The sequence below is a fragment of the Artemia sp. Qi Xiang Cuo genome, chromosome 15 (assembly GCF_049724085.1).
Source record: "Artemia sp. Qi Xiang Cuo chromosome 15, ASM4972408v1, whole genome shotgun sequence".
In the NCBI taxonomy this organism is placed as follows: domain Eukaryota; kingdom Metazoa; phylum Arthropoda; class Branchiopoda; order Anostraca; family Artemiidae; genus Artemia; species Artemia sp. Qi Xiang Cuo.
In genome coordinates, this window is record NC_142808.1 from 64,108,315 (window position 1) to 64,133,171 (window position 24,857).

Below are 24,857 nucleotides of genomic sequence, written 5' to 3' on the forward strand. Positions count from 1 at the left end.
TTTTTTGTTTTTTCCATTTTCACAATGGGTTCCCAATCGAGTTCATGTCCATCGCTTAGCATTCAGGTCTTGACAAATAAAAGCCCTGATAGTTGGACTCTAACGCTTCAATCTGAACACTGACTAAGACCCCAATTCTGAGCTAGTGAATTTCAACCATTCAGGCTGGTGGACTAAAACCCCAATTCTGAGCTAGTGAATTTCCACCGTTCAGGCTGGTGGACTAAGACCCCAATTCTGAGCTATTGAATTTCCACCGTTCAGGCTAGTGGACGAAACTTGTAGCAATTCACCTCCTGGAAAATTCCCTCCCCATGGAAAATTCTCCTTGTGGAAAATCCCCTGCAGTGAACTCAAAATTTGGTACTTACGTGTTACCCCCCGACAACACTCAAGGAATGAAGTTAAGTTAATCCTAATCGAATATCATAAAACATGATAAAAATATAATACTTGAGTAACCAAAAGATTCAAACGTTCCCTGAGCTAGTGAATTTCAACCATTCAGGCTGGTGGACTAAGACCCCAATTCTGAGATAGTGAATTTCAACCGTTCAGGCTGGTGGACTAAGACCCCAATTCTGAGCTATTGAATTTCCATCGTTCAGGTTAGTGGACGAAACTTGTAGCAAGTCACCTCCTGGAAAATTCCATCCCCATGGAAAATTCTCCTTTTGGAAAATCCCCTGCAGTGAACTCAAAATTTGGTACTTACGTGTTACCCTCGACAACACTCAAGGAATGAAGTTAAGTTAATCCTAATCGAATATCGTAAAACATGATAAAAATATAATACTTTAGTAACCAAAAGATTCAAACGCTCCCAAAGAGATACACATAGCCCAAAGAGACACACACGACCCCTATAACTTTGGGGAAATTGAGCATTGAATGGAGCTTAGTTGCCCCTTCAGTTTTTTGGTCGCTTAAACAGGGCACTAAAACTTAGTCCCAACTTCCACTCTCGCTTTAGAACTTATTCACGGATATCTAAAACCGTTAACGGTTAGACTGTTGCCCTAGTGGTAACCATGCCATGCTCTACACACATACCAACAATATATTTTTGTTTTTTCCATTTTCACAATGGGTTCCCAATCGAGTTCATGTCCATCGCTTAGCATTCAGGTCTTGACAAATAAAAGCCCTGATAGTCGGACCCCAACGCTCCAATCTGAACACTGACTAAGACCTCAATTCTGAGCTAGTGAATTTCAACCATTCAGGCTGGTGGACTAAGACCCCAATTCTGAGCTAGTGAATTTCCACCGTTCAGGCTGGTGGACTAAGACCCCAAGTCTGAGCTATTGAATTTCCATCGTTCAGGCTAGTGGACGAAACTTGTAGCAATTCACCTCCTGGAAAATTCCCTCCCCATGGAAAATTCTCCTTGTGAAAAATCCCCTGCAGTGAACTCAAAATTTGGTACTTACGTGTTACTCCCGACAACACTCAAGGAATGAAGTTAAGTTAATCCTAATCGAATATCCTAAAACATGATAAAAATATAATACTTTAGTAACCAAAAGATTCAAACGCTCCCAAAGAGATACAGATAGCCCAAAGAGACACACACGACCCCTATAACTTTGGGGAAATTGAGCATTGAATGGAGCTTAGTTGCCCCCCTTCAGTTTTTTGGTCGCTTAAACAGGGCACTTGAACTTTTAACCCTCTCCCCGGATTCACCCCTGTCAGTAAGTGGCAAGGGGCTGGGTTGAGGAGCGTAATTTCCTATGGGACAGAGGGGACAACTGCCTCTCTCAGACCAAATTTTCACCCCCTACCTCATTTTGCCCCCTCCTCCCCCCCCCACCCCAACTGAAATTTAGTTTCTTCCAAAATGTTTTCAAAACTAAGAAAAGAAACTAGAGTATTTCACGTAAAAAAAATCTATCAAACGTTATTGTCATTGATCAAACAGTCACTTAATCAAATAATAGCAAAGATGAAACAACCACCGAGTAACTTCGCTAATACACTGGATGGGATGGGTGGAATCGGAGTCCTTTGGGGGTGTGGTAGGGGATCTCACAACACTGTTCAAATAGAACTTGTGTGTTATAACGACCACCGACCCCATGTAACTGAATCCCAAGCTTCTGAACTCCTCCATGCAACTGAACCCCTCGTGCTATTGAACTCCCCATGCAACTTGACCCCATTTAACTAATCCCCGTGTAACCGAATCCGTATGTAACTGAGACCTTTTCGCAAAAAATTCGCAAATCTCGTAAACTAAAGAAGTAATTACCCCTTTTCAACATTAATTACCCCTTTTTTGCAAATGCTCGAATATCTCATTACCCCTTTTTGTATATACAAAAAATAATTGCATTACAACGAAACAAGACACGCTGGTTTTAAAATAACAGGTTTAATTAATTACGTAAATCTCATGACAAAGAAAGAAATCGCTTGAGTCCTCTCGCAATAGCAAACCAAACCAGATTATACCCACTTAACCAGATCAAAAATCTGGTTTGGCTTTATCACCAAAAAGGCAGTGAACTTTGAAATTGTGAGCTCTGAATCTCTTTGAAAAGGTGTAGAGCTTCTATAGAAGTATTACCTAGATGCGAGGGGCTACTCACACTCTTTGAAAAGGTGTAGAGCTTCTATAGAAATGTTTTCCTATATCTTCTATAGAAATGGTACGTACTACTCTACTCGTGCGGAATCACATTAAACTAGTTTAGAACAACGTTAATGAACCCATCGTGTGTAATCACGTTAAAATACATAAGGGTTTATAATTTATTTTTAACATCAGTTTATCGTGCAGAATCAGTTAAACTAGATCCTTTTCTTCTTAATATTTGCAGTCCATAATATCGGGAAATAGCACGAATATCATTCCTAGTTTATCGTGCGTAATCACGTTAAACTAGTTTGAAATTACGTTAAACTAGAGGAATAATAAACTTTGTTACTTGTTGATGAGTTTACCCAACAAACGTTAAACTGGATGATTAACAAACCTTGTTATTTGTTGCAAATTTGTCAAAGTGTAATAAAGTGGTTTTCGAAAAGAAAAGGTAGATTTTTCTTTGTATTAAGCATTTGATAAATTCGAATGTGGGGCTACAAATTCGAATAATTTTTTGATAACCCGCGAATTTTTTTATTTAATTTTGTTGTTAATTAATGTAAAAGTTAATTTTAGGGATCAAACGGACGCATATAACAATATTGACGGTAATTTTCGCTGTTTACACAATAGCCCAAGATATCGTAAAGAACTTTTCTGTTCTGATCTAAGACATCATATAGCATGGAATCATATTTAAGCATGAGAACTCGCCCCAAGGTAGCCATAAAGCATGAAAGATACAGAAAAACCAAAGAAATTTCAAGCTGAACAAAATCAAAAATGATCATGATGCTGCATTTTGATTGGACCCCAACACTCCGGTTAGATCCCCACGTATTCAAACCACGCAGAACTCAAACACTGAGCATCCAAAAAATATTTGAGCCAAAGTGAAAGGGAGGACATTATCAAACGAGTGAGTGTAGAGGTTATCACTCACGCATACCATGCCCAGTAGTCATCTCTCTAAATATTATTTACGTAAAACTGCGCAGCTATGAAGCTGCAAAATACGTTTCTTAAACAGTGTGGCTGTACATGAGCAATAAATGGCCTGAAATCTCTTGTAAAATTTTGACCTCATATTTGACCAAGTGGTGTATCTCATACTTAACTAAGTAGTTTAAAGTTTACTGTAGTATTAGACGACCGTTAAAAGGCATTTAGTATAGAATGAGCGTAGCGAAATACGCTAATGTGTATATTAATATTTTTCTTTCTAGCAAACTAGTAACTTTTTAGGAAGTGGAAGCTAATAAATTACTAAGGTGGATATAAGTCAAATTTATTTTGAAACAGTTTAATTCTAGGACCAAGCTCAAGATCAATCTGGATACTGTGATCCTATGAACAGTAATCAAATACAATTATTACAATTCTTGTCAGATAAATTGTACTGCAGAAAATTTAATGTTTCACGAGTTGTGTGAAACATTAAATAGCTGAATATTGCTAGATTTGAGCCATCTCTGTTTGGTATTAAATAAAAAAAACAAGTTTTTTTAACTGAAAGTAAGGAGCGACATTAAAACTTAAAACGAACAGAAATTATTCCTTATATTATTATTATTATTATTATTCATTTATTACCCGTCAAAAAAAGGTACAAAAGGTACAGTAGACGGAGTAATCACTAAAGAAAACAAAACAGAAAAAAAAGAAGAAAAAGAAGGACACAAACGCATATTGAAAATTCAAACACATGACAAAAGAAAACTCTTCATTACATTAATACGAACAGTGACTATATGCATTACATTAATATAAAAAAACTATTGTGAACAAATTGGTGACCATGGATGATTAAACTTACTTTGAAAACGGGATAGAGATTTATTAATGCTAATATTAGGGTCAGATAGCTTATACAAATGAATAATTTTACAGTTTCTTGTCCAAGGGGGCAAATGCAAAAGATATTTATCAAATCTGAAGAAGGTTGATCGTGGGTGCTTTTTATCTGTAACTGTAAAGAATCTCCAGAAAGGAGCAATGTAAAGCAGATGAGGAAGGGCTGTGGCGTTGTAAATGGATGCTAGAATATAACGGTTGAAACGTAGTTTGCTTTTTACGATTACAGCGTAAGAAATGCTAATTTTACGCTCAACGTGAGAAATCAGAAAACGACGTGTGTGGCCTATAGATGTGCCAATTGGGAGGCCCAGGTATGTAATATGGTCTGAGGGTTAAACAAGAGAACCGTCCATATTTATAAGTGAAGTAGAGGGATTTCGCCAATTGAAAAGGATTACTTCGGATTTCTCAGGATTAAATGACAGACCGATTTTTGAATATTCATCTTTGAGGATTTTGAAATTCTGCTCAATGCGCTGGATCGTACGGCTGAGATTCAGGATGTCATCAGCATAAAAAATAAGAGACATATCGATTCTCCCAAGAATACATGAAGGAAGACACTTTGCCTGCGCTTCTAGGACGCTATTATTGAACAGGGTTGGGGAAGTGATAGCTCCCTGTCTAGTCCCTTTCTTAACAAGGATGGGGTACTGAAGATTCACAAGCATATTCGAGGGAATCGAAGAGTTTGGCCTCACACGAGAATTAATGCAATTATATAGGGAAGGATGAAGAGCTGACTGCAGGGAAAAACAGGATGGAAGTATTAAACGCACTTTTAGAATCCTATATAAATCCCTGAGAACACGGACAACTGATGGGTTTACGCCTCGCCTTGCCATATGAAGAAGCATGGACAAATGAATTAAGGAATCGAACGCACGTTTAACGTCATGTCCGGCGAGGATCATACTTTCTCCCGAAGATTCAGCGTCGGTGAGGACAGTAAAAACTGCTGTAAGAGCATGAGAACAGCCAAGATTAGCCTGAAAACTGAATTGATATGGGGGAACGTAACATTTCTGTCTTAACTCATCAAGAAAAAGAAGCTCAAAAAGTTTGCATGTTGTAGTAGATATGGTGATGGGATGGAAAGAGGAACATTGCAGCTCAGATTTCCCTTTTTTGGGAATCGGAGACAGATCACCAATGCAGAAAGAGGATGGAACAATAACTGTAACAAATATCATTTGCATGAGAAGGCTGAGGTGATGCACCAATAGATAACTTCGATTAATGATGTGTAGAGTGCTCACCTTATCTATCCCACAAGACGCTTTCTTTTTAAGTTGGGAAATATGAAAGGGGCTGTCTCCTCCTCAACGCCTTGCTCTTTACGCTAAAGTTTTTTATTGTTTAAAAAAAATAGAGTTGTGAGAAAGTCAAACTTTAGCGTAAAGAGCAAGGCGTTGAGGAGGAGACAGCCCCTTTCATATACGGACTGATTTATGGTCTTTTTAAGTTTTAATGTCGCTCCTTACTTTCAGTTAAAAAACTTGTTTTTTTTATTTAATTTTTGAACGTTTTTGAATAAATGCAGGTTTTTATCTTGGCTCACATTACATGAATAATTAAAACAAAATTTTCATATTAATTTACTTTTATTTGGTTAAATGGCTTTCTCGAAACTTGTTTCATTTTATTTACGATCGTTTTTATTAGTAATAAATATACGTAACTTACGAATTAATTTACGAAACGAACTTCTATATTCATATATTTTTAATACGTATATTAGGGGGTTCGCCCCCTAGTCAATATTTTGCTCTTTAAGCTAAAGTTTGAATTTTTTTTCCAATTCTTTAAAACTGACCGCTAAATCACAAAGGTCGTTAATTAGAGTAAATAGCTCTTATGAAAGTACTAAAAAATCTCTGGCTTAAAGAGTGAGGTATTGATTTAAGGGGTGAACCCAATCATAGGTGTAATATTTTTTGTTCGTTTAAAGTTTTGATGTTGCCGCTGTTGCAGTTGAAAAACTTGTTTTTTATGTTTAATTTCTGATCTTTTTTAAATAATGCTGGGAAGTCCGGCGTCCCCTTCATAGCAATTTCCCTTCCCCCATGAAAACTTCCTTCAGAAAAATATCCTTCCACATAACCCCCGACCCCCCCCCCCCCACTACCAGGAAAAATCTCCCCTGAAAACGTCTATACTGTATACTTCCCAATAACCAATACTGTATGTTAACATTGGGTAAAGTTCATAACTTTCAGCCCTCCTCCCGGGAACTTCGGGGGATTCAGTCATCCTAAAAGACATACTTATAATATTTTCGAACATGCTGAACAGAATGGCTATCTAAAAATTTTGATCAGGTGACTTTGGGAAAAAAATGAGCGTGGGAGGGGGCCTAGTTGCCCTTCATTTTTTTGGTCACTTAAAAAGGGCACTAGAACTTTTAATTTCCATTCCGATGAGCCCTCCCACGATATTCTAGGACCCAAGGGTCGATACGATCACCCCTGGGAAAAAAAAACAAATAAACACGCACCCGTGATCTTTCTTCTGGCAAAAAATTCAAAATTCCACATTTTTGTAGATAGGAGCTTGAAACCTCTACAGTAGGGTTCTCTAATACGCGGAATAAGATGGTGTGATTTTCATTAAGGTTCTATAATTTTTAGGGGTTATTTCCTCCTTTTTTTCGAAAATCAGCCAAATTTTCTCAGGCGCGTAACTTTTGATGGGTAGGATTAACTTGATGTACCTTATATATTTGAAATCAGCATTAAATTCAATTTTTTTTATATATCTTTTTGTATCAAAATACCCTTTTCTAGAGTTTCGGTTACCATTGAGCCGGGTCCCAATAACCAATACTATATGTTAACATTGGGTAAAGTTCATAACTTTCAGCCCTCCCCCTGGGGGCTTCGAAGGATTAAGTCATCCTAAAAGACATAGTTGTAATATTTTTGACCATTCTGAACAAAATGGCTATCTCAAAATTTTGATCTGGTGACTTTGGGGAAAAAATGAGCGTGGGAGGGGGCCTAGTTGCCCTCCATTTTTTTGTCACTAAAAAAGGGCACTAGAAATTTTAATTTCCGTTCCAATGAACCCTCCCATGATATTCTAGGACCACTGGGTCGATACGATCACCCCTGGGAAAAAGAAAAAAAAAACAAAAAAAAACAAACAAATAAAAACGCATCCGTGATCTTTCTTCTGGCAAAAAATGGAAAATTCCACATTTTTGTAGATAGGAGCTTGATACCTCTACAATAGGATTCTCTGATGGGCTGAATATGATGGTGAGATTTTCATTAAGGTTCTATAACTTTTAGGGGGTCTTTCTCTCTTTTTTCGAAAATCAGCCAAATTTTCTCAGGTGCTTAGCTTTTGATAGGTAGGATTAAACTTGATGAAACTTAAATATTTGAAATCAGAATTAAAATCTAATTCTTTTGATGTATCTATTGGATCAAAATTCTGTTTTTTAAAGTTTCGGTTACCATTGAGCCGGGTCGCTCCTTACTTACAGTTCGTTACCACGAACTGTTTGATCTAAATACACAGGAAGCTGTTGTTTATTTGAAAAAGTTAATGAACTGGAGCTATTATCTGTATAACGCATTACGAAATGATGATCCATTTAAAATCATCCAGTGAATGCGGTAGACAGCAAAAAAATACAGTATCATCAATTAAACTTGTAATATGAAAAGCTAAAAAAAATAATCAATTGAATGTATTAAAAGTTTGTGAATTATTTGCAGAAAATTTTTATGATCCTCGTTAATTGTGTGATACCGCTATATAACGGAATTAAGCTGCCTAGTCTTCTTCTGTTTGTATTCCCCACTTCCACATCAGACCCCGCATCTATTAGTGTCATTTGTGACACTAACAAAGCACTGAATGTGAAAGGCAAAGTACCCACTGATAAACTTTTAATCGACAAATGCAAATCGAATATTCCAATATTCAACTTGGAAGATTTTAATTGTGAGGTATTTCCCAATAAAATACACAATCCAGAGGACGAGGTTCGATTTCTTAGCAGATGGGTTCCGATAAATGTTCCTTCTCGGAATATATGTATAAGATATCCCAGGAAGAAGAAGAAAAACAAAACCCATGAAATAGATTGGGATCACACCAAGTGGGTGATAAATGATGATGAATTTTTATAACACCATTCACGCCCATGGCTATCCAACAGTTTTTTTAAAGACCATCAAATCTATAAACACTTCGTAACCATGGTCATATGAATCTTTTTTGTGCTTGACAAAAAAAAACTCGCATTGTACTAGTCTGAAATTGGTTTTTTTTTTTTTTTCCATGTCATGAATTTCAATATGTTTTTATTTGTAAAACCATCTCATGATTATAAAAGACACAATTTTCTAGGTACAAAATATATGTGCTTTATTGAAATAATGTAATTACAGATAAATCTATACACTCTATAGTTTTTAAAATTACGATTTCATCCTCTTCAGCCGATGGTGATGTCTTGTCGTCTTCATTGATAAATGTCCCCTTTATACTTTTTCCGTCTTTTAGTGGGTGGAGGGAGAAACTCCATAGTATCTTCATCCTCAGCCAGCAACACATCCTCAACCAGCTACACTGTTTCTGCAGTTTCATTTTCTGCAGTTTCATTTTTCTCCCCCAGTCTAGTGACTTTTCTAAGTTGGTTATTTTATCCTCATCCTCAGTTGTTAATTCTAGATCTTCTTCAAAAACTGTTTTTACCTCCTGAAACTTAAAAATAAAGATGAAGATTATGTTAGTGAAGTTAAGCGAATCTAAGTCGACAAAAATAAACTCTGTTCGCTTTAAGTTTTAATGTTGCTGGTTGCCATTCGTTTTTTTTTGTCACCTAACAAAGGCACTAGAACATTTCATTTCCGTTCGAGTGAACCCTCTTACGATATTTTAGGACCGCTGGGTCAATTTTATCACCCGTGGGAAAAAAACAGCAAAAAACATACAAATAGGGCAGAGTTACATAGTATAGATGTACAAAGTATAGATTATAAATGCTACACAGTAGAGGTTGCAAAAGAAATTGGATACCCGAGTGAGTTCAGGGCCTATACAATTCTTCTCATCAAAAGATCATTTAATACAGGAATTATTCCGTGTATGAAAGAGGCTGCCCACTCCAAAATGCCTCGCCCTTTACATTAAAGTTTGACTCTGTCTCGCAACTTTGTTTTTTAAAACAATATAAAACCTAAACTTAAGGAGCTAGGCGTTGAGGAGGGGACAGCCCCTTTTATATACGGAATATTTTCTGTTCGTTTTAAGTTCTAATGTCGCTCCTTATTTTCAGTTAGAAAACATGTTTTTTTTTTATTTATTTAATTCGAAAAAGGGCAGAGCAGAATACAGGCCGTAACTTTCTACACTGCTCACCGCAACAAAAAAGAAACAATTTTTTTCAACTGAAAGTAAGGAGCAACATTAACTTAAAAAACCCTTGTGTTTCAGGAGTCGTTCTTAAGGAATTGGGACAGAATTCGAACTTTAGCGTAAGGAGCTAGGTGTTGAAGAAGGGACTGTCCTCTTCATATACGTAATAATTTCAGTTCGTTTTAAGTTTCGAATGAACCATTTTACGATATTCTAGGACCAGCGGGTCGATTCTATCGCCCTTGGGAAAAAAATAGTAAAAAAACAAACAAATACACATGCATCTAACAAATAAACATGCATCCGTGATACGTTGTTCCATACTTTTAGTTAAAAAAAAAAACCTATTATATTTTTCATTTAATTTCTGACCGTTTTTTTAATAATGCCAGGAAATCCGACCCCACCTCTATGGCAAATCACCTTTCAACTATGCTGAACAAATGAATATCTCAAAATATAGATCGGACGATTTGAGAAAAAATGAGCATGAGAGGGGACCTAGTTGCCCTCCAGTCTTTCTGGTCACTTAGAAAGGTAAAGAGAGAGAGCTACTTACAATTGGACCTTTACTTGTTCTAGAGTCCATGCTGAAACTGATATATTTACAACATTCACATTAAGTCTTTATACGGATTGTTTTAATTGTAATAGACATGTCAAGGTGTGAAGTTAAAATGCGTGAAAGACTTGCGACTGATTCTGATCATTTTCATAATTCGTTATGATTTTCTATGGGTTGAATCAACTCATGTGTAAAACGATTAAAAACGGTTTCACCTATTGTAACATAAATGAAACCGATATCCTTTTGACTTGCATCTCCTAATATCATCAGAAGAAATGAACACCTTAAATCTACTCATAAAATACTTCATGTTTTTTCTCCATATATCATATATTTCTATTTCTCATTTTAAATGACTCTCACTCTACTGATTGCATACGAACGGGTCACCATCTAGACTTTTAAATGTAAAACTCACATAAAAAAGCCCCTTTCATATACAGAATAATTTCTGTTCGTTTTAAGTTCTAATGACGCTCCTTACTTTCAGTTAAAAAGCATGTTTTTTTATTTAATTTGAAAAAAGGCAGACCAGAATACGGGCAGCAACTTTCTACACCACTCACCGCAATAAAAAAGAAATATTTTTTTTTCAACTGAAAGTAAGGAGCAACATAAACTTAAACATTCCTTGTGTTTCAGGAGTCGTTCTTAAAGAATTGGGACAGAACTTTAACTTTAGCGTAAAGAGCTAAGCATTGAGGAGGGGACAGTCTCCTTCAAATACGTAAAAACAAAATTGTTCGTTTGAAGTTTCAAATGAACCCGTTTACGATATTCTAGGACCACTGGGTCGATTTTATCACCCCTGGGGAAACATCAGCAAAAAGAACAAGCAAATGGGGCAGATATACATTATATAGATGTACAAAGTATAGTTTATAAAAGGTACACAGTATAAGTTTTAAAAGACATACTTGGATGTCCGACTGAATTCATGGTCTATAGAATTCTTCTCGTCAAATTTAATAGCTGCTTCTAAAATGAATAAAATAAAAAAGAAACAATTTTTTTCAACTGAAAGTAAGGAGCAACATTAACTTAAATGACCCATGTGTTTCAGGATTCGTTCTTAACGAATTGGGACAGAATTCGAACTTTAGCATAAAGAGCTAGGTGTTGAGGAAGGGACAGTCCCCTTCATATATGTAATAATTTCTGTTCGTTATAAGTTTCAAATGAACCCACTTACGATATTCTAGGACCACTTGGTCAATTCTATAACGACCCTTGTTTTTCATGAGTGGTTCTTAAAGAATTGGGACAGAATTTGAACTTTAGCGTAAAGGGCTAGATGTTGAGGAGGAAACAGTCCCATTCATAACAAAAAAAACAACAAACCAATAAACATGCATCCGTGATACGTTCTTTACACCAATAGATATATATCGCAGCACACAATTGAAACATGAAATACAAAATTCCACATTTTTACACGGAAAAACCTTTTCCACTACCTCAACTGCTGCCATCCTTACATCTATAGATATAGATGGTAGCACAAAATTCAAACATAAAACCATAAGGTTCTCCAACATGCTGAGTCTTAAAGTGTACTTCTCGTGAAGATTATTTGACTTTATAGGGGTAACTTACACTAGGTTACGTGCGGGCGCACGTAATCTAGTGTAAGTTAACCCTAAAAGGTTTTGAAGCATAGTTAACCCTATGGTTTTGATGTTTCAATTGTGTGCTGTCATCTATATCTATAGGTGTAAAGATGGCAGCAACTAAGGTACTGAAAAGGTGTTTCCCTACAAAAATGTGGAATTTTGTATTTGAAGTTTCAATTGTGTGCTGCCATCTATATCTATAGGTGTAAAGAACGAATCACGGATGCGTGTTTATTTTAATTTTTTTTTCTTATGAATGGGACTGTTTCTCTTCAACATCTAGCTCTTTACGCTAAGTTCAAATTCTGTCCCAATTCTTTAAGAACGACTCCTAAAACACAATGGTCGTTATAGAATCGACCCAGTGGTCCTAGAATATCGTAGGGAGGATTCATCAGAAATTTAAAACAAACAGAAATTATTACGTATATGAAGGGGACTGTCCGCTCCTCAACACCTAGTTCTTTACGCTAAAATTTGAATTGAGTCCCAATTCTTTAAGAACGACTCCTGAAACACATGGGTCGTTTAAATTAATATTGCTGCTTACTTTCAGTTGAAATAAAAAAAAAATTATTTTATGTTTAATTCATTTTATAATCAGCTATTAAATGATCTTTTGATGAGAAGAACTTTATAGACCATGAACTCACTCGGACATCCAAATATGTCTCTTACAACCTATAATGTCTACCTTTTATAACCTATACTTTGTATATCTATACTATGTAAATCTGCCCTATTTGTTTGTTGTTTTTTTTGCTGTTTTTTTTCCCAAGGGCAATAAAATCGACCCAGTGGTCCTACAATATCGTAAAAGGTTTCATTCAAAACTTAAAACGAACAGAAATTATATAACAGAAGTATATGAAGGGGACTGTCCCCTCCTCAACACCTAGATTTTTACGCTAAAGTTTGAATTCTGTCCCAATTCTTTAAGAATGACTCCTGAAACACAAGGGTTGTTTAAGTTAATGTTGCTCCTTACTTTCAGTTGAAAAAAAATTGTTCCTTTTTTATTGCAATGAGTGGCGTTAAAAGTTGCGGCACGTATTCTGGTCTGGCCTTTTTCGAATAAAATATAAAAAAAAATATGTTTTTTAACTGAAAGTGAGGAACGAAATTAGAACTTAAAACGAATTGAAATTATTCCGTATATGAAAGGGGTTTTTGTGAGTTTTACATTTAAAAGGCTAGATTGTGACACGTTCGTATGTAATCAGGAGTGTTAGAGTCATTTTAAAAGGAGAAATAGAAATATAGGACATCTGCAGAAAAAACTCCAAGTATTTTATGACTAGATTTAAGGTGTTCATTTCTTATGATGATATTATGAGATGCAAGTCAAAACGAAAACGATTTTTTTTTAACTGAAAGAATGTAACAACTTATCACGGATACATGTTTATTTGTTGGATGCATTTTTTTGCTATTTTTTCCCAAGGGAAATAGATTCAACCCGGTGGTCCTAGAATATCGTAAGAGGATTCATTCAAAACTTAAAACGAACAGAAATCATTACGTATATAAAAGGGACTGTCTTCTCCTCAACACCTAGCTCTTTACGCTAAAGTTTGAATTCTATCCAAATTCCTTAAGAACGACTCCTGAAACACAAGGGTCGTTATAGAATCGACCCAGTGAGTCTAGAATATAGTAAGAGGTTTCATTTGAAACTTAAAAAGAACAGAAAACATTACGTATATGAAGGGGACTGTCCCCTCCTCAACACCTAACTCTTTACGCTAAAGTTCGAATTGTGTCCCAAGTTTTTTAAAAACGACTCCTGAAACACATGGGTCGTTTACGTTACTGTTGCTCCTTACTTTCAGTTCAAATAAAAAAAATGTTTCTTTTTTATTTAATTCATTTTAGAAGCAGCTATTAAATGATCTTTTGATGAGAAGAATTAGACCATGAACACTCAGATATCCAAGTATGTCTTTTACAATCTATACTGTGTACCTTTTATAACCTATACTTTTTATATATATATACTATGTAACTCTGCCTTAGTATATATGTATATATACTTGCCCTTTTTTGAAAGGGCCAGTATAGCTCGTATTCTGGTCCGCCCTTTTTTGAATTAAATAAAAAACATGTTTTTAACTGAATGTAAGAAGCGACATTAAAACCCTAAATGAACAGAAATTATTGCGTATATGAAAGAGACTGTCCCCTCCTCAACGCCTCACTCTTTACTCTTCGGTTTTTTATTGTTTAAAAAAAACAAAGTTATGAGACAGAGTCAAACTTTAGAGTAAGGAGCGAGACATTGAGGAGAGGGCAGCCCCTTTTATATACGGAATAATTTCTGTATTAAATGATCTTTTGATGAGAAGAATTGTATAGGTCATGGACTCACTCGGACATCAAAGTACGTCTTTTATAACCTAAACTGTATACATTTTATATCCTATACTTTGTACATCTATACTATGTAATCCTACCCTATTTGCTTTTTTTTGCTGTTTTTTGCCAAGGGCAAGAGAATCGACCCAGTGGTCCTAGAATATCGTAAGAGGGTTCATTCAAAATTTAAAACGAACAGAAATTATTACTTGTATGAAGAGGACTGTCCCCTCCTCGACACCTAGCTCTTTACGCTAAAGTTCGAATTATGTCCCAATTCTTTAAGAACGACTCATGAAAAACAAGGGTCGTTATAGAATCGACCCAGTGATCCTAGAATATCGTAGAAGGGTTCATCCGAAACTTAAAACGAACAGAAATTATTACGTAGATGAAGGAGACTGTCCCTTCCTCAACACCTAGCCTTTATGCTAAAGTTCAAATTCTGTCCCAATTCGTTAAGAACGACTCCTGAAACACATGGGTCGTTTAAGTTACTGTTGCTCCTTACTTTCAGTTGAAATAAAAAAAAAATTATTTTGTATTTAATTCATTTTAGAAGCAGCTATTAAATGATATTTTGATGAGAAGAATTAGACCCTGAACACTCAGATATCCAAGTATGTCTTTTACATCCTATACTGTGTACATTTTATAACCTATACTTTTTACATGTATACTGTGTAACTCTGCCCTATTTGCTTGTTTTTTTTTTTGCTGTTTTTTTCCCAAGGGCGATAGAATCGACCCAGTGGTTCTAGAATATTGTAAGAGGGTTCATTCGAAACTTAAAACAGCAATTACTACGTATATGACGGGGACTGTCCCCTCCTCAACACCTAGATCTTTACGCTAAAAATCGAATTCAGTCCCAATTTCTTAAGAACGACTCCTGAAACACAAGGGTCGTCTAAGTTAATGTTGCTCCTTACTTTCAGTTGAAATTTTTTTTCTTTTTTATTGCGGTGAGTAGTGTAGAAAGTTGCAGCTCGTATTCTGGTCTGCCCTTTTTTGAATTAAATAAAAAAACATGTTTTTAACTGAATGTAAGGAGCGACATTAAAACTTTAAATGAACAGAAATTTTTGCGTATATGAAAGAGGCTCTCCCCTCCTCAACGCCTCACTCTTTACGCTTAGGTTTCTTATTGTTTTAAAAAGATAAAGTTGTGAGACAGAGGCAAACTTTAGCGTAAGGAGCGAGACATTGAGGATGGGGCAGCCCCTTTCATATACAGAATAATTTCTGTATTAAATGATCTTTTGATGACAAGAATTGTATAGGCCATGGACTCACTCGGACATCAAAGTATGTCTTTTATAACCTGAACTGTATATATTTTATATCCTATACTTTGTACCTCTATACTATGTAATCCTACCCTATTTGCTTGTTTTTTTGCTGTTTTTTCCCCAAGGGCAAGGGAATTGACCCAGTGGTCCTAGAATATCGTAAGAGGGTTCATTTGAAATTTAAAACGAACAGAAATTATTACTTGTTTGAAGAGGACTGTCCCCTCCTCAACACCTAGCTCTTTACGCTAAAGTTCAAATTATGTCCCAATTCTTTAAGAACGACTCCTGAAACACGAGGGTCGTTTAAGTTTTAATGTCGCTCCTTACTTTCAGTTAAAAAAATTGTTTCTTTTTTATTGCTGTGAGTGGCGTAGAAAGTTGCGGCCCGCATTGTGGTCAGCCCTTGTCAAATTAAATTAAAAAAAAACAGGTTTTTTAACTGAAAGTAAGGAGCGACATTAAAGCTTAAAACTAACAGAAATTAGTTTGTATATGAAAGGCGCTGTACCCTCCTTATCACCTCGCTCTTTATGTTTAGGTTTTATATTGTTAAAAAAAAATAAAGTTGTGAGACAGAGTCAAACACTAGCGTAAAGAGCAAAACATTGAGGAGGGGGCAGCCCTTTTCATATACAGAATAATTTCTGTATTAAATGATATTTTGATGAAGAGAATTGTATATGCCATGAACTAACTTGGACATCCAAGTATGTCTTTTATAATCTATACTGTGTACCTTTTATAACCTATAATTTGTACATCTATACTATGTAACTCTACCCTATTTGTTTCTTTTTTTTGCTATTTTTTTCTCAAGGGTGATAGAATTGACCCAGTTGTCCTAGAATATCGTAAGAAGATTCATTCGAAACTTAAAACGAACAGAAATTATTACGCATATGAAGGGGACTGCCCCCTCCTCAACACCTAACTCTTTACGCTAAAGTTCGAATTCTGTCCCAATTCTTTTAGAACGACTCCTGAAACACAAGGGTCGTTTATATTAATTTTGCTCCTTACTTTCAGTTGAAAAGAATTGTTTCTTTCTTATTGCGGTGAGTGGTGTCGAAAGTTGCGGCCTGTATTCTGGTCTGTCCTTTTTTGAATTAAATAAATAAAAAAAAACTTGTTTTTTTAACTGAAAGTAAGGAGCGACATTAGAACTTAAAACGAAAAGAAATTATTCGGTATATGAAATGGGTTGTCCCCTCCTCAACGCCTTGCTCCTTACGTTTAGGTTTTTTTAGTCTTTTTAAAATAAAGTTGTGAGACAAAGTCAAACATTAGTGCAAAGACCAAGACATTGAGGAGTGGGCAGCCTCTTTCATAAACGGATTAATTCCTGTATTAAATGAACTTTTGATGAAAAGAATTTTATAGGCCATGAACTCAATCGGACATCCAAGTATGTCTTTTACAACCTATACTCTGTACCATTTATATTCTATACTTTGTATATCTACAACATATAACTCTGCCTTATTTGTTTGCCTTTTTGCTGTTTTTTCCCAAAGGCGATAGAATCGAGTCAGTGGTCCTAAAATATAGTAAGAGGGTTTATTTGAGCGGAAATTAAAAGTTTTAGTGCCCTTGCTAGGTGAGAAAAAACGAATGGCAGCCAGCAACATTAAACTTTAAAACGAACAGAGTTTATTTTTGTCTGCATAGATTCGTGTAACTTCACTAACATGATCTTCATCTTTGTTTTTAAGTTTCAGGAGGTACAAGTAATTTTGAAGAAGATCTAGAATTGACAACTGAGGATGACGATAAGATAACCAATTTAGAAAGGTCACTAGACTGGGGGGAGAAAAATTAAACCGCAGAAAATGAAACTGCAGAAAAAGTGCAGTTGGTTGATGATGTTCAGTTGGCTGAGGATGGAGATACTAAGAGTTTCTCCTCCTACTCACTAAAAGACGGAAAAAAGCTATAAAGGAGACATTTATCAATGATGACGACGAGACATCACCATCAGCTCAAGATAATGAAATCATAATTTTAAAACTATAAAGTATATAGATTTATCTGTAAATACATTATTTCAGTAAAGCACATTTTTTATACCTAGAAAATTGTGTCTTTTAGAATCACGTGATAGTTTTACAGATAATAACTAATTGAAATCCTTGTCATGGAAAAAAATACCTATTTCAAACTAGTACAATGCGAGTTTTTTTTAAGCACAGAAAAGATTCATATGACCATGGTTACGAAGTATTTATAGATTTGATGGTCTTTAAAAAGACCGTTGGGTAGCCATGGGCATGGTGGGTGTTATAAAAATCCATCATCATTCATCACCCACTTGGTGTAATCCCAATCTATGTCACGGGTTTTGTTGTTCTCCTTCTTCCTGGGATATCTTATAAATATATTCCGAGAAGGAATATTTTGTCGGAACCCATCTGCTAACAAATCGAACCTCGTCCTCTGGATTGTGTATTTTATTCTGAAATACCTCACAATTAAAATCTTCCAAGTTTAATATTGGAATATCCAATTTGCAATTTGCACACCAAACAAACTACATATTTCTCCAACTTCCTCTTGTACCGTGGATAGCATAGAATGGGGGTATCACTCTATCATATAAACTTAGTTTGTTTATAATGCATAATGTTGTGCACCACAGGTCCCTTTTGTAAGCATACATATTGTAGTTTATGTGCCAGTGATAACAAGTGACTTATCAACGATCTGTAGTCAGCAATAAAAACGCACATTCAAAAAATACACCACAAGCTGACTTCTTTTAACCAATGAATTCACAATTGAAAATTACGTGCATCGTTGAAGTTTCTGTATTATATTCAATCAACTGATAATCAAATTCAATTTATTGACTGAGATATTAACTCAGTATCAGGGATTTTCATATTCACGCTCAATGTCAGAGGAAATGCGTGGGTGTACGTGGGCATGCGACTCCATACATCCATACAATAAAACACCAAATGAAACACCAATATAATGAGCAATATCCTTACATCCATGAACATAAAACATCCTATTTGATTGGTTATGTGTCTGCTTGGAATGATAGCCCGCTTCTATGGTTAACAATAAAAATCCTTACATCCATAAACATAAAACATCCATACAAAAAAAAAACATTAAATAAAACATGGAATGACAGCCTGCATGTATGGTGAACAATAAAAATCCTTACATCCATAAACATAAAACATTCATATAAAAAAAAACAATATTAAAGAGAACATGGAATGATAGCCCGCTTGTATGGTGAACAATAAAAATCCTTACATCCATAAACATAAAACATACATCCTTACATCCGTACAAAAAAACATTTAATAAAACATGGGGAAAAACATTAAATAAAACATCAGTCACACAAAAAAATATGTCTGCCAGAAATGATAGCCCGCTTGTATGGTGGGAGTACTTTCCGCTTCCTTAGATTGACATAATAAGGGGGTAATGTCCGCTACCTATCATTGACACAATAAAGGGTACTACCCGCTCGGAGATATTAATATATGCAAAAAGGATAGGGCCCCACTCGTAACTGTTACAGCAATACTACTGTTAGCATTAATAGCAGTATGCACAGAGAGTCTTATTTTTGTTAACATCCCTCTCAAAATTTTCTAAAGTTTGAACTTAGTACTGTAAACACTTTTTGGGACATTGCTGATTCTTTCTTTTGACAACCTGCCTCAGACAGTGTGTTTTCATTCAGTTCAACTTCCCATCAATATTTCCTGAATTTTAACCTTCACGTTCTTAGCCTTAGTGGCTGTAGCTGTAGAAGTAGAAGTAGTAGTAGTAGCAGTAGTAGTAGTAGTAGGAGTAGAATTAGTATTAGTAGTAGTAGTAGTGGTAGTAATAGTAGTCACAGTAGTAGTTTGAGGAGTATTAGTAGTAGAAGTAGAGGTAATATTAGCGGGAGTTGTAATAGTAGTAGCACTGTTACTGGTAAAAGTAGTTATATACTGCCTTTCAGTCAGTTGAACATCCCTCTCATAACACTTTGGATCTTTCAATTTAATACCTATCAGCACCTAACCCATTCATCTGAAATTGAGGTTATGCCTTTTTGCCAACCTTTATGTATACAGTATGTTTTATTTAGGTTCAAATTTTTCTCAACATCTCCTTAAATTTTCGCCTTATTTCTCCTAGCCTTAGTAACGGTGAAAATAGAAGTAGAAGTGGTAATATTGTTGGTACTAATAATGGTAATAATAGTTGTAGTCGCAGCAGCATCAGTAGTAGTAGTAGTAATAGTAGTAGTAGTAGTAGTAGTAGTAGCAGTAGTAGTAGTAGTAGTAGTAGTAGTAGTAGTAGTAGTAGTAGTAGTAGTAGTAGTAGTAGTAGTAGTAGTAGTAGTAGTAGCAGTAGTAGTAGTACTAGTAGTAGTAGAAGTAACGTATTATTGGTAGCAGTAGCAGCGGAGTTTTTAGTAGCAGCAAGAATAATAGCAGTAATAGTTTTACTCGCAGTAGCATACACATACTGCCTTTTTTGAGCAATTAATGATCAAACTCATCATTTTCTGAAAGTTTCAACTTCATACCCTAGGCCGTTCTGAGACAACCTCTTATGACAGCCTTTTTACATAGAGTTTGTTTTTATATAGTTCAATTTTTTCTTCAATATTTTCTAAATTTTTTCTCCTTCATACCGTCAATCTTATATGTAAAATGAGTCAGAACGGGAGAATTTAGAATAGTAGTAGTAGTAGTAGTAGCAGTAGCAGTAGTAGCAGAAGAAAAGTAGCAGCAGTAGCAGCAGTAGTAGTAGAAACATGTGTATATTGTGTTTTGGTGAGTTGAATATCCCCCTCATCGGGCCTTGGAAGTTTCAACTTAATAAGCTAAGCCGTTCCAAAGACATAGCTGATACGCCTTTTTGACAATCGGTGTTAAAATAGTGTGTTCTGATTTAGTTTAACTTCCCCTACAAAATTCTTCAAGTTTTCACCTTAATTTAATCAGCCTTAGTACTACGTTTAATAGCAATATTTGTTTCGGTAGCAGAGGTAGTAAAGCAGGTGATAGTAGTAGTAGTAGTAGTATTGGAAGTAGTAGTAGTAGTATCAGTAGTTCTAGTGCTGCTGTAGTAGTAGTAATAGAAGCAGTATTAGCAGTATTGGTAGTGTTAGCGTACATATACTGCCTTTGGGTCATTTGATCATCCACGTCATCTTTGAAAGTTCCACCTTATTTATCTAAGTCATTCCCGAGATGCGCTCTTTGACAGCCAGCATGCATATAGCTTGTTTTGATTTAGTTCAACACTCCTTTCTACATTCCCTAAATGCTTAATTTAAATTATGTTGGCCTTTTTTTATACCTAAGATCAAACCTGCCTTCTTTTCTCTATAACACATACCAATCGTAGACAGACCAATAGCACTGCTAAAGTAAAGAACGGTGTGGGCACAATGTCTTATTAATTTTTTTTTTTAAGAAGGTGGTTTGTATAGAAGGAGATATCGTAAAAACTTCAGAGTGAGTACATTGAATTGGAAATCGAAAGGTTTATTGTCCTTTTTAATAAAAAAAAGTGACTATAGGGCAAACAGTCTCCCTCCTATGCCGTTAAATTATTTAGTAGCAGCGGAGTTTTTAGAAGCAGCAAGAATAATAGCAGTAATAGTTTTACTCGCAGTAGCATACACATACTGCCTTTTTTGAGCAATTAATGATCAAACTCATCATTTTCTGAAAGTTTCAACTTCATACCCTAGGCCATTCTGAGACAAGCTCTTATGACAGCCTTTTTACATAGAGTTTGTTTTTATATAGTGCAATTATTTCTTCAATATTTTCTAAATTTTTTGTCCTTCATACCGTCAATCTTATATGTAAAATGAGTCAGAACGGGAGAATTTAGAATAGTAGTAATAGTAGTAGTAGCAGTAGCAGTAGTAGTAGAAGAAAAGTAGCAGCAGTAGCAGCAGTAGTAGTAGAAACATGTGTATATTGTGTTTTGGTCAGTTGAATATCCCCCTCATCGGGCCTTGGAAGTTTCAACTTAATAAACTAAGCCGTTCCAAAGATATAGCTGATACGCCTTTCTGACAATCGGTGTGCAAATAGTGTGTTCTGATTTAGTTTAACTTCCCCTACAAAATTCTTCAAGTTTTCACCTTAATTTAATCAGCCTTAGTACATATACTGCCTTTGGGTCATTTGATCATCCACGTCATCTTTGAAAGTTCCACCTTATTTATCTAAGTCATTCCCGAGATGCGCCCTTTGACAGCCAGCATGCATATAGCTTGTTTTGGTTTAGTTCAACACTCCTTTCTACATTCCCTAAATGCTTAATTTAAATTATGTTGGCCTTTTTTGATACCTAAGATCAAACCTGCTTTATTTTCTCTATAACACATACCAATCGTAGACAGACCAATAGCACTGCCAAAGTAAAGAACGGTGTGGGCACAATGTCTTATTATTTTTTTTTTTAAGAAGGTGGCCCTTTTAATAAAAAATATTTAAAATTTTATCGTCCTTTTTAATAAAAAAAAGTGACTATAGGGCAAACAGTCTCCCTCCTATGCCGTTAAATTATCCAGTGATCCAATAAAAATTATGAGATGGACGTTTTGACATATATAGTTTAAAGGCTCATGAACTACATCTCTGGGCATGTAAGCCCCCTCCCCCCGCAGTTTACGGGGCAAAGGCTCCAATTTATGCAGTTGGGCTATTGTTTACATGTAGTATTTGTTATTAGGAAAAGGCCATGTTTGACCCTTTGATTTACAAAAGACTAGGGGAATTAAATGAGCCTTTCAGAGAATGTTGATGGCACTGTTGAACTAAATCAAAGCATGTTATGTGCGTAAAAGTGGTCCAAGGGATATAGCTCAGGAATAACTGAGAGTAGAAAGTTAGAAATTTCAGGAAATGACGACGAGGATGATTAATCAACTGTAAACTAAATAGTTACACATAAATAATAGTGCTCCTACTACTGATGCTACTACTACTACTTTTACGTCTGCTACTACTGCGACTGCTGCCACAACCACTGCTACTCCCGCAACCACTGTTCAGAACTTGACTACTACTAAGATTGGGGATACTAAGGAGAAAATTTGAGTAAAGTTGAACTAAATCTAAACATATCATGTGGCTGCAGATTGTCAAAAGGACAAAACAACAATATATAAGGAACAAATTACAATATCAGTCTGAAACATTCAGAGAGTTGTGAAGAGGGAGTTCAATTGTCCAAAAAGTAATATGTAACTACTACTTCTGTCAAAAATGAATAGAGAAGAACAATCTCAAGATAATAATAAAAAAAAGGGACTACGGTCAGAAGTTCCGTTTGTTTAAAAGACAAGACAAGCTAAGACAAGACAAGACAAGTAGTCCAAGTCCAAGACAGTAGTCCAAGACAGAAAGACAAGACAAGTAGTCCTGTTTGTTTGTTTGAAAAACAAGCTAAAACGACAAGAATATTTCAACTGTATATGTTTGCCTGATATTGAAGACTCTTTTTTTAAACAAACGAAACATCTGCTTCATTTTAGCTTGTCTTTTACTTATACTGGCCGTAGATTATTTTTCATTTTTGTTTTTGGTATGGCTGGTGAGTTCAGCTTTACATCATTTATATTACTACCATTACTAAAGCTACAGATACTATTGTTACAGTCTATTTCTGCTACCACTAATACAACAGTACTACTATTACGACTACCACTACCGCTTCTACTCCTACTAATACAATGCTACTACTACAACGGCTAAATTAATGAAGGTGAATACTTAGTTAAGTAATGAATAAAAGGGATATATTGAAACTGAGAAAATTGATCAGACTTAGATAATATCTTTCTTCATCTCTTTTTTTCAATTTTATTTCTAGAAAATGAAAAAATGATGATATATAATTTGATCATTCAAAGATGTGTCCGTTAAATATTATTTAAAGACATATAGTCTATACATCTATCCTATATATATATCTCACTTGATACAAAGATGAGAGAAGATACTTAGACTTACTTGCAGAATTTCTTCTACTTGAATGTTCATCCGAATTATCTTGAGAAGGTGTTCGTGTTTTATTACTTTTCTTGGAATGGCTGCTTGTATTTGTACCCGACACACTATTGTAATAGCTAGATCTGTAATAGCTAGTGTCCGTGTCTGAGAAATGATCATAACACCTATAAATAATTGAACATATTTTCATATAAATACATTTAATTTGAACTAGTTGTCCAAAATCTACCAAAAATTTTTGGGCTTGGCTGATATCCTCCATTTGGTAATTTCCAGGTATAGGGATATTCAAACATTAAACGACATAAATTTTTTTTAATGTCGTAACTAAAAAGCAGCCAGTATGCTTCAGTTGCTGTAATACAACGTCCTTCCACATAGGTATCTGCTTCATTTTAAACCAAACACAGTTGATTTTCGACAATCTTTATAGAAGCACAATCATTTATATATTCATATTTATATGAATACTTTACCTGACATATACTGCTGAAAATAGTAATGAAGACCACACTGCCTTTCCATAACAAACAACAAAAGTAGAAAAAACAATAGGGAAATCTTTTTGCAAGACAGTGGAGATAATTTGAATGAAATTTTTGGCCCTATGTCCAAGAGCCGTCCTCAGCAAGACAAAAATATATGAAAGAGAAAAGATTCACAAGAACATGCAACCAATTAAACCAAAAATTAAAAAATTTTCAAAGCAGTCCTAGCATCCTTACTTCAGCGAAGTTCAACTAGGACTGATAAAAACTAAGGTAAAGCAAGGCGATTCAATGAGATGAAAGAAAAATAATTTAAAAACACGTTCTTATTGCTAATCCAGCTTTTTTGGCAGCTAACCTCAAAGGTATTTTTGTGACCGGTTCTGTGTTAATATCTATCGGTTTTTTAAAATAATTTGTAAGATCATTTTTAATTAAATTTGTGTATAGAGCATTTAGTGTATATTCCCCCAAGTCTCTATTTAAGGAAATATTATTATTAATCTTAATTCTGATTTCAATTGATTCTCAGACTACCTGCTTTATGCCTAGGTCATTGCTAATAAGGGCAGATTCATCAAAAAGAATATTGTGGCTAGGATTTTCAAAAATATGGCTGCCTAATGCAGAATCAGATGAAACAACGGAAATACTAGAATTTAGAGCTTTGACTATATCATCTTTATGCTGTTGTATGCACTTTTCTAAATTCTGGTGTGTT

General features: G+C 35.2%; 1 protein-coding gene across 2 annotated transcripts in view; it reads right to left on the bottom strand.

Annotated features, from left to right (window-relative positions):
• Positions 1-24,857, bottom strand: part of LOC148943982 (uncharacterized) — a 254,608-nt gene that overhangs the window by 166,885 nt on the left and 62,866 nt on the right. For both annotated transcript variants that reach the window (XM_089101051.1, XM_089101050.1), the window contains exon 4: positions 23,649-23,812. In XM_089101051.1, the coding sequence (XP_088957177.1) occupies positions 23,649-23,812 (164 nt within the window). The remainder of the gene's footprint in view (positions 1-23,648; positions 23,813-24,857) is intronic.